The sequence below is a fragment of the Rhinoderma darwinii genome, chromosome 13 (assembly GCF_050947455.1).
Source record: "Rhinoderma darwinii isolate aRhiDar2 chromosome 13, aRhiDar2.hap1, whole genome shotgun sequence".
Taxonomy (NCBI): domain Eukaryota; kingdom Metazoa; phylum Chordata; class Amphibia; order Anura; family Rhinodermatidae; genus Rhinoderma; species Rhinoderma darwinii.
The window spans coordinates 41,461,103-41,474,970 of record NC_134699.1 but is presented as its reverse complement, the minus strand read 5'-3'; the positions used below and the strand labels follow the sequence as shown (position 1 = coordinate 41,474,970).

The 13,868-nt window shown below is 42.8% G+C and overlaps 2 protein-coding genes across 2 annotated transcripts in view; both read right to left on the bottom strand.

Annotated features, from left to right (window-relative positions):
• Nucleotides 1-6,338, bottom strand: part of LOC142665526 (protein-glutamine gamma-glutamyltransferase E-like) — a 47,361-nt gene extending 41,023 nt beyond the window's left edge. Inside the window, exon 1 of the mRNA XM_075845235.1 lies at nt 6,099-6,338. Within this exon, the coding sequence (XP_075701350.1) occupies nt 6,099-6,338 (240 nt within the window). The remainder of the gene's footprint in view (nt 1-6,098) is intronic.
• Nucleotides 6,339-10,841: 4,503 nt separating this feature from the next.
• Nucleotides 10,842-13,868, bottom strand: part of LOC142665802 (protein-glutamine gamma-glutamyltransferase E-like) — a 29,374-nt gene continuing 26,347 nt past the window's right edge. The window contains exon 12 of the mRNA XM_075845579.1: nt 10,842-11,165. Coding sequence (XP_075701694.1) covers nt 10,862-11,165 — 304 coding nt within the window. The 3' untranslated portion in view covers nt 10,842-10,861. The remainder of the gene's footprint in view (nt 11,166-13,868) is intronic.

Below are 13,868 nucleotides of genomic sequence, written 5' to 3'. Positions count from 1 at the left end.
GAAATGTTGAAAACTAAGAAAACTTAAGTGTATTATAAATTAGTAGCTTGATTACATGGTCCGACGTCATAAAGTATCTTCATGAGTTTTACTGCTTGTTTCACAATTGAAGTGATTACTTTTATCATTCATACTTTCATAGCTGTAAAAAGGAGTGTGACTGATACAAGGAAATGTACAAGTTTAGTCCATGCTAATAGGATAATAATTAGCATTCTTGAGTCAGAACTCCGGGAAAAAATAAGTCATGCTGACAAGCAGCAAAAAAGAATGGAATAGTGCATTAACCACTTCACTGTTGGCTCGGCTCAATTCCCAACTTGTAGCCCAGGTAGCAAAGACATTTGTCACAGTCACTTTGCTGTAGAATAAGTCTTAAGAGCTTTATTTGAGCAAACAATTATAATATAATATATTTTTCAGTACGGATCTTTGGTTGAGATTATTTTATACATGTTTAGGGCTGAGCAAAAAAAAAATATACTTTTTAATATAGCATATTATTACACATCTATATACAGTGTCATAGTTAGTTCTCTGCTAGGGCTAAACTGGGAGAAGAGTCTAAGGTATTTTTCAATCTCTACCTTGAAACCTCACAGGGTTATGGACTTCGTGCAGGAAATCCCGAGGTCACGTCCACGGAGTAGTCTTCTATAGCAACCAGTGATGGGTTGTAGATGGTATTTTTTGAAGGTACAATCAAACAACAGCAGTGGTGGTGTACAAATCCAAAGTCAGGGCTCAATCAACACAAAAAGACAGATACAGGTCAGGGCAGGCAGCGATTCAAAGGCAGTGGGTGTTTGTTGGGTTCTTATTGAGGGTTGTCCCTTTATCAGTGTACAACTATTTTCCGGTGAAGGGGCAGGTTCTGAAGCTTATGCTTTCAAAGAAGGTCAAATGGTGGTACTGCTCTGAGCACCAGCATCCTCCGGACCAACCCCGCAGATAAGGATAATGGCAAGCCCCAGCCAAAAGGAGTGTAATTTTGGGGTATGGCTTTAGACAAAGTGTGACTTGTGTTGTCATTGTAAAATGGATATTGAAATGCAGCTATATTATATCAGTGTGAACCGGCCTCAGGTGTGTGAATTAATGCATCAGAGTTAGAAAAGAAAAAAGTGTGACCCTCGCCCAGATGCAATAAAATCCTTTATTTTGGCATCAACATGGACTGTGGAGGGAGAATGAACAGACAAGTACGGTTACATACTGTTTTGCGCCCGACGGCGCGTCTTCAGACCTAAAAACAGGGCTAAAAACAGGGCTTTAAATAACCCATCTACTGCCGTGATTGCACAGCACAATTCTGATGCGTAGCGGCCATCGCCCATTTGATGGACCAATCAAGAAGCTCTCGAGCATCCTGGCATCACAGGCTTGGAACTCTTCGTGACGTTGGTCCTCATTCTGGATTGGTTGTTGGGCGCGCATACTAGGTTTAAGTCCCGGGGGGGGGGGACGGGGGACTGTAGAATGAACTACTGTATGATTTGGCAGGACCTAATAGTCTTCCGTCCCTGGCCGACCAGGAAGTCGTTGCTACGCTTCCCGGTTGCCATAGCAACCATCGGCACCCCACAATTTTTTGCTGCGGGCCAATGGGCTGCAGAGGAAGCCCCCTCCCTCTGTATCAATAACTTAAATGCCGCTGTCGCTATTGACAGCAGCATTTAAGGGGTGAAACTACGGATAACCTTTTATGAATCTCTTAATGAAAGAATTCTCAGCTAATTTACAGTTTAAAAAGGCATTCAGAGCAGATTTATGCACTTATAGAGTGCTGGTTTTTAGGCCTTTTTCCAGACCCTTTTGTAAAAAGTCTAAGATCAATGCAATGCTAGGTTTGGACAAACTATTCCACCTACGCTGGGAAAAGGTGATGGCTTTCTGCCAGACTCTTAGATATATCTTGGAAGTGACTTTCCTTCGGCTATTTGAAATAGTTGAAATCACACCATCAGAAAACCCCATGTTTTTAAAGAGGCTCTGTCACCACATTATAAGTGGCCTATCTTGTACATGATGTGATCGGTGCTGTAATGTAGATTACAGCAGTGTTTTTTATTTAGAAAAACGATCATTTTTGACGGAGTTATGACCTATATTAGCTTTATGCTAATGAGTTTCTCAATGGAGAACTGGGCGTGTTTTACTATATGACCAAGCGGACGTTGTGCAGAGGAGTGTATGACGCTGACCAATCAGTGACCAATCAGCATCATACACTTCTCCCCATTCATTTACACTGCAGATAGCGATATAGTTATATCGCTATTTGCAGTCACATAAACACACTATAATGCTACTCATGTGTCATGACAATGAATATACATTAACTCCAGCCAGGACGTGACGTGTATTCATTCTGTAGTTTATTCATATATTATAATGTAAAACAAAGTCAATACATTTAAAAGGAAAGGCACATTTTATTCTCATAATAGACTTTTAACATTTCAAAAAACAAAACAGATAAAAACAAGGACATTTATGCAAAAACACCGAAAAAGGCCATACTTACAAATGGACACAGCCAGGTCAGAAACGCTGATGAAGACGAGTGAGCAGGTGCTTTAAATAATAATAGCCACTCCCACTAGTCTTGAGGGGAGTGGTATGTGGTGCATGGGATGTGTAGTAAGAAATAATAAATGAATAGTGTATGTGCAAGTGTAATAATGTAAGTGAAATATAGGGGGCAGTAATGAGTAAAGTGCCTAAAAAATAATAAATGAATAATGGGATGCAAGTGTGTGAAACATGGAGGGATAGTGTGTAAGTCATGAGGCGCAACGTGACTAGCCAGGTAGAAGCCTATTTGTGACGCCTTGATAATTCATAGAGCGGGCTACCCTGCTTGCTAGGCCAAACAACAACACACCATGCTCTCCCAGCATCAAAGACCTGGCTGTGTCCAAAAGAAGCGAATATAAGTAATAATGAAAAATACATGGGGTATTAGTGATCATTTTGGCCAAAAGGACGCAAGCTCGCAATCCACGACAAGGATCCCCAGACTCGCGAGTCCCTAACTGGAGCGAAAAGCTCCTGATGTACAGACAAAACAGATAAAAACAAGGACATTTATGCAAAAACACAGAAAAAGGCAATACTTACAAATGGACACAGCCAGGTCAGAAACGCTGATGAAGACGCGTGAGCAGGTGCTTTAAATAATAATAGCCACTCCCACTAGTCTTGAGGGGAGTGGTATGTGGTGCATGGGATGTGTAGTAAGAAATAATAAATGAATAGTGTATGTGCAAGTGTAATAATGTAAGTGAAATATAGGGGGCAGTAATGAGTAAAGTGCCTAAAAAATAATAAATGAATGATGGGATGCAAGTGTGTGAAACATGGAGGGATAGTGTGTAAGTCATGAGGCGCAACGTGACTAGCCAGGTAGAAGCCTATTTGTGACGCCTTGATAATTCATAGAGCGGGCTACCCTGCTTGCTAGGCCAAACAACAACACACCATGCTCTCCCAGCATCAAAGACCCGGCTGTGTCCAAAAGAAGCGAATATAAGTAATAATGAAAAATACATGGGGTATTAGTGATCATTTTGGCCAAAAGGACGCAAGCTCGCAATCCACGACAAGGATCCCCAGACTCGCGAGTCCCTAACTGGAGCGAAAAGCTCCTGATGTACAGACAAAACAGATAAAAACAAGGACATTTATGCAAAAACACCGAAAAAGGCCATACTTACAAATGGACACAGCCAGGTCAGAAACGCTGATGAAGACGAGTGAGCAGGTGCTTTAAATAATAATAGCCACTCCCACTAGTCTTGAGGGGAGTGGTATGTGGTGCATGGGATGTGTAGTAAGAAATAATAAATGAATAGTGTATGTGCAAGTGTAATAATGTAAGTGAAATATAGGGGGCAGTAATGAGTAAAGTGCCTAAAAAATAATAAATGAATAATGGGATGCAAGTGTGTGAAACATGGAGGGATAGTGTGTAAGTCATGATGCTGGGAGAGCATGGTGTGTTGTTGTTTGGCCTAGCAAGCAGGGTAGCCCGCTCTATGAATTATCAAGGCGTCACAAATAGGCTTCTACCTGGCTAGTCACGTTGCGCCTCATGACTTACACCTCGGATTATTGGGGTGGTCCTCTACATCATCAGGGGGCCTTGCCTGATGAAACAGCATACATTGTGGCGACGATGGCAGGGTATATGACCAGATAACATTTGGACTGTCGTGCACGACCAAATCCCATGCCATAAATCAGTTTTGGCCATGTTGCATTTCAGACAAGCTGTGATCCTGTCCGGATTAGAGATAAAGGCTGGGATATTAAATCCATAGATTGCATTATGCATCATCTTAAAATAAGACTCCCTCTATTTTTCATGAATGATTTCTTTGCGGACTATCTCCCATCCTTTGAGTATGACATTAGCTATATCTGGATCACCCGTCACCCTTTCCCAGGCCTTGTCAGTCGGCTTTAGTTTGAGGACCCCATTCCGGAGTACATTATATAATGTGGAAATCGAGGCTTTCTCCGTTCTGGGACCCATAACTTCATCAAAAGTATGAATAGTCGCCTCAGTTTGCAGAGAGTACAATCTACTTTTACAGAATGTCAAAATTTGAATTATGAGGAAATTATGTCTACTGGTAAGTCCATATTTTTCCTTCAACTCAGACATGGTAAGCCATAGCGGGCAATCAGTGTACATCATGTGATGGGCTATCATAATATTTTTTTTCCTCAATTCTCTGAATAGACCATTATCCCGACCCTGTGTAAATTCCGGGTGATCCCACAGTGGCATCCTTTTAGACAGCAGGAACGGTAAGTGAATTCGTTTTCTCAATATCTTCCATGAAGCTATGGTATCCCTAAGCAAAACTGAACATTTCACATGGTGTGGAAGCTTGGCATAGCTAGTATGCAGTAAGGCTATAGGATCCAATGGGGCTGCTAGCTGTCTCTCTAGGTCCCAATTAGAAAAACAACTAGTACCATGAAACCAATCCAATAAGTGACGGAAAAGACAAGCTAAATTATACCCTCTTACGTTAGGAAAATTAAATCCCCCATCCGCTTTGCAAAACATTAACTTAGATTCTGGGTCGCTGGCCATTCCAAATAAAACATGAGAAAGCTTTGTTAAGCTGCCTCATGTCCATGTGCTTTAATAAGATAGGGAGAGTTTGCAGACATGGAAAGCCATAGCGGGCAATCAGTGTACATCATGTAATGGGCTATCATAATATTTTTTTTCCTCCATTCTCTGAATAGACCATTATCCCTACCCTGTGTAAATTCCGGGTGATCCCACAGTGGCATCCTTTTAGACAGCAGGAATGGTAAGTGAATTCGTTTTCTCAATATCTTCCATGAAGCTATAGGATCCCTAAGCAAAACGGAACATTTCACATGGTGTGGAAGCTTGGCATACCTAGTATGCAGTAAGGCTATAGGATCCAATGGGGCTGCTAGCTGTCTCTCTAGGTCCCAATTAGAAAAACAACTAGTACCATGAAACCAATCCAATAAGTGACGGAAAAGACAAGCTAAATTATACCCTCTTACGTTAGGGAAATTAAATCCCCCATCCGCTTTGCAAAACATTAACTTAGATTCTGGGTCGCTGGCCATTCCAAATAAAACATGTGAAAGCTTTGTTAAGCTGCCTGGTGTCCATGTGCTTTAATAAGATAGGGAGAGTTTGCAATGGGTAGAGTAGCTTAGGGAAGCTCATCATTTTAATTAAGTGGCACTGACCCAGATATGTAAGCAGGAGGTGCTGCCATCTCTGTAACTCTAGGGATATTTTAGTTGTAATGGGCTTATAATTCAAATTGTACAAGGTATCGGGTGTCCTCCCGATCCTGATGCCCAAATAAGTTATGTATGGTGTGGCTGTTTGTATAGGAATCCCCAAGTTAGACCAAAACCCCTTCGATTGAGGGTGAACCAATTCCAGTAATTCACTCTTTGAGACATTAATTTTATAGCCCGAGAACCATCCGAAAGCAGTGATTTCCTCAAGCAAAGAACTTAGGTGAGCCTTCAGGTCCGACAGAAAGATCAAGCAAGATATCATCAGCAAAAATTGTAAGCTTTACCTCCTGTTCCCCAATTGTGATACCCGTAAAGATGAGCCCTGCTTCCAACAGTCTCGCCAGAGGTTCGAGAGCTAAGTCGAAGAGTAAGGGGGACAAAGGGCACCCCTGATGAGTCCCCTTCTCCAGTGTGAAAGCTTCCGATACAAAGCCTGAAGTATGGATCCTGGCCCTTGGAGAATCGTAGAGGCCCCTCAATAGCTGTCTGAAAATTCCCCTTATATTCATTTTATCCAGCATCATCCCCAGTTAGCGCTATTTCACATTATCAAACACTTTTTCAGCATCTAAAGTCAACAAAGCAGACAACTCTCCTGGCTGGGGATAATGCCGAACCCTATCAAGGACCGCCAAAACCTTGCAGATATTAGCCACTGCTGACCTGCCCTTAATAAATCCCACATGTGTCGATCCTACCAAAACTGGCATCAATATTGCCAATCTGTCCACCATAATTTTCGTAAGGATCTTCAAGTCTTGATCTATAAGGGAGATAAGTCTGTATAAACTTGGATTCAACAGATCTTTCCCCGGTTTGGGCAATACCTTAATGTATGCTAGATTTGATCCCATCCGTAAAGCACCTGTGGCCAACACCGTACTATAGTAACTCAATAATACCGGAGAAATTTGCTCCAACATAGCTTTGTAAAATTCCCCCGTGTACCCACCCGGTCCTGGAGAATTGACGTTATGCAAAGCCCTAATGTCCCCACTGATTTCGTCTAAGGAGATATCCGCGTTTAGATGGGCCAATTGGTCAGCTGTGAGAGATGGTAAAGTATGAGAGTCAAGGAAGGCCTTTCCACCCTGAGAATCCGGATTATCATCCTTGTATAAGGTTTTATAGAAGTCACATAGCACCGAGTTAACTGTCTTGGGATCCTGACATGTCTTGCCTTCCTTATCTCGTATTGCTGTGTTGTGAGAAACCGAGATTCTACCCTTGGCCAATCTGGCCAAAAGCCTACCCGACTTGTTTCCATATCGGAAGAATTCATTTTCGAAGTGAGCCCTAGACATCATTTCCCTCTTCTCCAACCAGAATTCAAAGTCTTGCCTTGCTGAATTCCAAGCTATCCTATCGGATTCCAGACATGACGCTAGGTACGTGGTATATGTATTTAGAAGATGCTCACTGATAGTGCCGATTCACCTTTATCTTGTGTGAGAACGAGTATGCTAACAATCTCCCTCGCATAACCGCTTTTGCAGTGGCCCAGTAAAGTGAAGTGTCATCTCTATGTATCCCATTAGTATGTTCAAACTCCAACCACCACCAATTCATACTTTCTAAGAAACCATAATCTTTGACCAAGAAAGAAGGGAACTGCCATATATAGTCACTTCCCCTTGGGAATGTGTCTAGAAGAGAAACTTAAACTGGAGAATGGTCAGATATCAATATAATCGCCGATGTCACAGTCCACCACCCGTCCCACCAGTCTGACACTACTAAAAATATAATCAATTCAAGACCATGAATGGTGTACATGTGAAAAATGTGTGTATTCTCTACCGTCTAGTTGTGCCTCCCTCCAGTCATCCCTCAGAGACGTGACTTGAAAAAATGAAGGCAATACTGTGTCAGAACCTCTCAGTGGGATGAGATCTCGGGTAGACCGCTTCTTCCTATCCTAACCTACATGGATAACTGAATTAACATCCCCCCCCCCCCACTAACTTCATAGGGTTTAGGCCTTGCTGGATCTTCAGATCTAGAGACTGATGGAAGACTTCGTTATCTCCATTAGGGCATTAGGGCCATAGACCTTGTATAAACTCAAGAGCTCCCCCTTGCTGTCTATGATCACCTGTATCCACCAACTGTCCTGATCTACTTCCTGGGATATGATATTATATGCAAAGTTTCTATGGAGCAAAAACATGACCCCCGCTTTGCCTCCCACCAGTGGGGATGCGCAAACCCCCCCCCCCAATCTTCTTCATGCGCTCAAATCTGGGGTAGCTAGATGCGTTTCCTTCAAAAAGACCACATCTGGTTAGAGCCTTTTCAGATGTCTCAGGATTTTAATCCGTTTGTTGGGGTACTTAAGGCCCTTAACATTCCAAGAAACTATTTTGCGATTACTATTGTTAAAGGGGCTCATAATTAGTGGGGTTCACTGGCTAGTGTCACCCACTCTTACTACCTCCTTTTATTAGGGTCACTAGGGTTATGCCTAGTTTCCCTACCTTTTCTCTTGTATAACACTTATGTAATTGCTTTGCCACTAAGCGTGTGTGTATGCGGTAAGTCTAAACACAATTGTATAGTAAAGATATAAAACACAAAATACACAACACAGTAAATATATTCACGGTATAGTATCACATAGTTGCCAACATTTGAATTTGTTTTTCAGGAACACTTAGGGTGTGGCGTCTTTGGTGGGTGTGTTTAATGGGGGTGTGATTTATCTGGTGGGTGTGACTAGTGTGACGTGGCTTTCCAGAATTTCTGCAAACAAAGAAAGAAACAAACAAAATTTCTGCACTAGTTTGGCTGACAACTTCTATGTCTCTGGTTATCCGGTTGTTTACAGGCAAGTGATGTCTCACCTTATCACTAGGGCTAAGCGATATGTGTTGACCACTACTGGTAGCGTAAAAACCACCATAGATAGCGCCAGACTCAGTGCCCCTTGTAGATGGTGCTCCACATTGCTCCCTCTAGATAGTGTCACACTCTGCTCCCTGTAGATGATGCTACAGTGCCCCCAGTAGATAGTACCACATGGCCCCCTGTAGATAGTGCCGTAGTGCCATCTGTAGATAATACCACAATGCCATCTGTAGATAGTGCCATGCAGCCCCCTGTACATGCCACACAGACCACCTGTAGATGATGCCACTCAGACACCCTGTAGATGATGCCACACACACCCCTTGTAGAAGATGCCACATACACACCCCCTGTAGATGATGCCACACACACCCCCTGTAGATGATGCCACACAGACTCCCTGTATATGATGCCACAGAGACCCCCTGTATATGATGCCACACAGACCCCCTGTAGATGATGCCACACATGCCCTGTAGATGATGCCACACACACCCCCTGTAGATAGTGCCACATACTCCCTCCATAGATCGTACCATATACTCCCCCTGTAGGTAGTGCCACATACTCCCCCTGTAGGTAGTGCCACATACTCCCTCTGTAAATAGTGCCACTTACTTCCGCTGTAGAAACTGCCACCCACTACATCTAGCACTCACAACACATGTGCGGATTAGTCACCATTAGTATCTTAGCAACCCCAGTAAACATCCCATCCACTGGTGTATGCTTCTCCCAAGCTCCACATTTATTCATTTCTATCACATGCATAATAGACAATAGTAATATTGGGCGTCCACAAACCTCACAACCGCTGAGTGTACTGATCCATGGCCGCTAAAGGTAATGAAAAAATTACATATTTTCATTTTGCGTCTAAACAATACCATTGCGCCTGTCCGGAATACAGAAGCCAGAGGGGCTTCAGTACCTCAATAACGTGGCGGCTTTCAGTCCTAGTGCGCCTGCGTTGGATAACTGCGCATGCGTAATATCGACCGATTCCGTTAAAGACTCATGGAGCACACATCTTCCGCCTGCACGGCTTGCCGCAGCATATTGTGTCTGATCGGGGGGTTCAGTTCACCTCGAAGTTCTGGGGAGCCCTCTGCGGACTCCTAGGTATAAAGTGGGACTTTTCCTCGGCCTACCATCCTCAGTCCAATGGTCAGGTCGAGAGGATCAATTAGATCTTGGAGAACTACCTATGCCACTTCATCTCAAAGCAGCATGATGACTGGGTGGAGTTCCCTTACAACAATCATACCAGCGAGTCCACACAGAAGACACCGTTCCTTATTGTCTATGGCCAGCACTCACAAATTCCTCTCCCGGTCCCTGTTACGTCCGAGATGCCAGCGGCAGGATCTCGAAGGGACCGAGGAACCTGGAAGAAAAATTGTATGACGGCACCCTCAGTCGAATATTCCTGGAAGACAGCCAGACCTTTGTGCCAGGAAGAAACTGAGGGGGTTCTCTTCTCCTAGTGTCCGCCTTCCGTTTCATGCGGTCGACCACCAGCAGGATGGAGGATTGAGTCTGCTGCCAGATCTGCAGAAAGTCCCCAAAGGCCGTGCTATTCGAACTATAGACATTGACTTGGTATCCTGTTGGCCAGCTGCTATCCCGCTATGGAGGTACAGCCCAGTGGGTCCACTGTGACACTGCGCTTGTTCCGTGCCCCCTCTAAATTCAGAATTCTGCTAGTATATTTTTTAACAGAATGCAGGGCATTGTGAGAGCTCAGATGACAGTTAATTAGGCCAGGTTCACACGACACAGTGTGGTGCATTTTTTGATTAGTTGATTTGAGATTTGGCATTTAGTTTAACTTTGGATGTGATCTGAGAAAAAAAACCTAAAAACTAGCAAAAAACTAGCAACGCCACACCTCTTTTATGTAGGGCGTTAAGGTTTACCTTACATAACATTTGATATAAATACTGGCACATCAATATACATAATATCATACAAATGCAGCAGAGCTTAATTTGTCACTTAAGGGGTTCTGTCATGCATAGATAACTCAGAGTTAGGATAACTTAGAAGGTTTACTTGCAATCCTATGGAAGCCCACAGATAACATATTAGACTGTCATGATGTGTTGTGGCATATGACAACATTAACTCTATTACATTATTAAACACAGTTCTGCTACATCTGTACATGGTTCAGTTAATGACAATTGGTACATATTCATTACATAGCGTCCTCATAGGCTTCATCCTCCTCATATGCTTCACCATCCTCATAAACTTCGGCCTCCTCATGGGCTTCCACCTCCTCCTCATGAGATTCCTCCTCCTCATGGACTTCCTCCTCCTCATGGGCTTCACCTGCCTCATGGGATCCACCCTCTTCTACCACTTCTATTGTGTGAAATCCTTTAATAGCTACAAATTGTTTGGACGTTAAATCCACGGTGAGCTGTCTTCTTCCACTTTGATGTGGTGTAATTTTCACTATCATTCTGCCTGACTCTCTGGGCTTCAACTTTGGTACTCTGTAATAAGCAATAAATGGTTAATATTTGTGTCAGCATGGCACCTAGTGACTACAAAGAGCCTCTCTTGCCATAGGGCACCCAGCATTGATTTCAATGGGAACTGTGTAATACTTTATATCTCCTGTAGTGGTGCTTTAGCATTCCCCCACACATTACAGCTTATCGCTGGGATCCCAGCAGAGGGAAAACCCGTGATCAGCTTAAAGTCAGGAGAAAAAAAAATATTACTGCCCAAGGAGATGTAAAACAATTATCTATAAACAACCAAGTAAATGTATACATTCAAGTATTGAAAATATTTAACTGCCTGAATGAACGTTTAAAATAATATTATTCTAGAAATATTAAAACCTAGGCACTTATGCCCAAATAGATCTGGTAACAGGCATTGGCAGACAGATCCAACAACTGATACAATGTGTCCAGAGCTTTTGCTCAATGTTGCTGTTGTATTTCTTAATGTGAACACCTGTATCAGCAGTTGCAAATTTAAACTGGTCTGTTTGCCACTGATGTGTTTTGTTCCCTACGCGTTTCTGCACCCCGATTACTTAGGGGAGCGTCCTTAGGGGTAACACAAATAATAGTTATTTTTGCTGTTCAGCACAAATGTGCTGTTAATTTCTCTGGCGCGTATACGACACTGGTATCTGGCCGTACATGCACCGCGAGAACGCTGGAGCTATCAAGATTTAGTCCCACCTCCTTGGTCGCGTCAACGGAACCGTTGACCAATCAGCACGTTAGGCGTCAGAGTGACGTCCGCTGGTGCGGTCGGCCCCCTTGTGACAGCGCGGCCACTCAGGTAAATATGCAGCAGAATTACAAGTAACTAGGGAGCTTCAAGCGGCTCAGATTCTCTCGGTATTGGCATTAACCTGGCAGATTTGATGATGAATAGTGTGGGTTGAATATCTCAAAATACAATCCTGTATGCTCCAAATAAGGAACCGCTTCCAAATATGGAACATTCCAGCATACAATATATCTTATCACAAATTCTCGCTGTAGTGGGCATCTTTATAAGAGATCTATGTCTGTATTCTCAAATCCATTGATATGACATTCCCAAACTCAATAGCTGAGACATATGTCACTGGATTTGGTTCAGAGGTAAAAGGTGTAGGAGATGTGTTCATTGAGACCGAGTGGCTTGATGATTTGCATGCTGAAAATCCACTGGGCCTCCTTTTGCAAGTTCCTCCTATCCCAGTTTCCCCCTCTTGTTGAGGGTCTAACATGTTCCATACCCTGAAATTTAATAATCGTCGAGTCCCCTTGATGATATTCCTATACATGTCTGGAAATCGGGGTATTCTCTTTCTTATCAATGTCACAAATATAATCTCTGATTCTCCTTCTAAATTCTCGTTTTGTATTCCCCACCTATTGCATCTTGCATTGACAGGTGATCAGATACACTACTCCCTTGGTCTTGCAGTTGATAAAGGACCTTATATCAAAAGTATCTCCAGTAGTATTGCTTTTAAAATTCTTGCTCTTACATATAGAACTGCAAACCCTGCATCCACCACATTGAAAAGTACCCTTCAATGTGGTTGTTAGCCAGGTTGTTTTTTCTCTAGAGTCCAGATGACTATGGACAATTCTGTTCTTGATGTTGCATCCCTTGCAAAATGTAGTAGCGGTGTTATCCCCCACTAGATCCCCTATATCAGGGTCTGCCTTCAAAATCCCCCAATAGGTCTCAAGGATCCTTCTGACCTCCTCATGTGCAGCATTATATGTCACAATAACTCAAATTTTTTCCTCCTTATGAGGTTGCTCTTTGGGGTTTAGGATGGAATCTCTATTTGGTGCAAGAGCATACTGATAGGACATTTTTAATAGCTCTTTGGGATACCCTCTCCTTGTAAATCTGTCCTTTAGATTTTCTTCTGACCTTTTAAAGTTTGATATTAATGAACAATTACTTCTGGCTCTGATATATTGTCCTTTTGGTATACCTTTTCTCAAGGCTTTTGGATACCAACTGTCCCATCGGAGCAAGTTATTTGTTGCTGTGTCTTTTCTAAAGATATCGGTTTGTAAATATCCCAGATCCGTTTTGTGTATACTGATATCTAGGAATGTGATATCATTCTTCTTGATCTCGGATGTAAAGAACAGACCAACGTCATTGACATTTAGGGCAGAGACAAATTCTGTAAATTCAGTTTGAGTACCAGACCACAGAATAAATACATCGTCTATGTATCTAATCCATAGCACAATAGAAGATGCCCATCTTTCTGTATTGTCACCAAATACCACTTCTTTCTCCCACCAGCCCAGAAAGAGATTGGCATACGTAGGAGTACATGGACTTCCCATTGCCACTCCTCTGAGCTGGTGGAAGATCTTGGTATCAAACATGAAGAAGATATGTTCAAGGATGACCATAGCAATCTGATGGCAAATCTATTATGTGTCTGAAAATGAGTACCTCTTCCTTTAGGGAAATTCTCTACAGCCCTGCACCAAAGTTGGTGGGGAATAGAGCTGTAGAGTGCCTCAACATCAAGACTGGCATGGAAGACATTTGGTTCACATCGTATCCCCTCCAGTTTTCTCTGCACATCCATCGTATCTCTCACATACCATGGAAGTGCTGTGACAAAAGGTCTTTGAATCTTGTCAATGTAAAGACTGGCATTTTGGGAGATACTGTCGGTGCCAGAAACAATTGGCCGTCCCTTT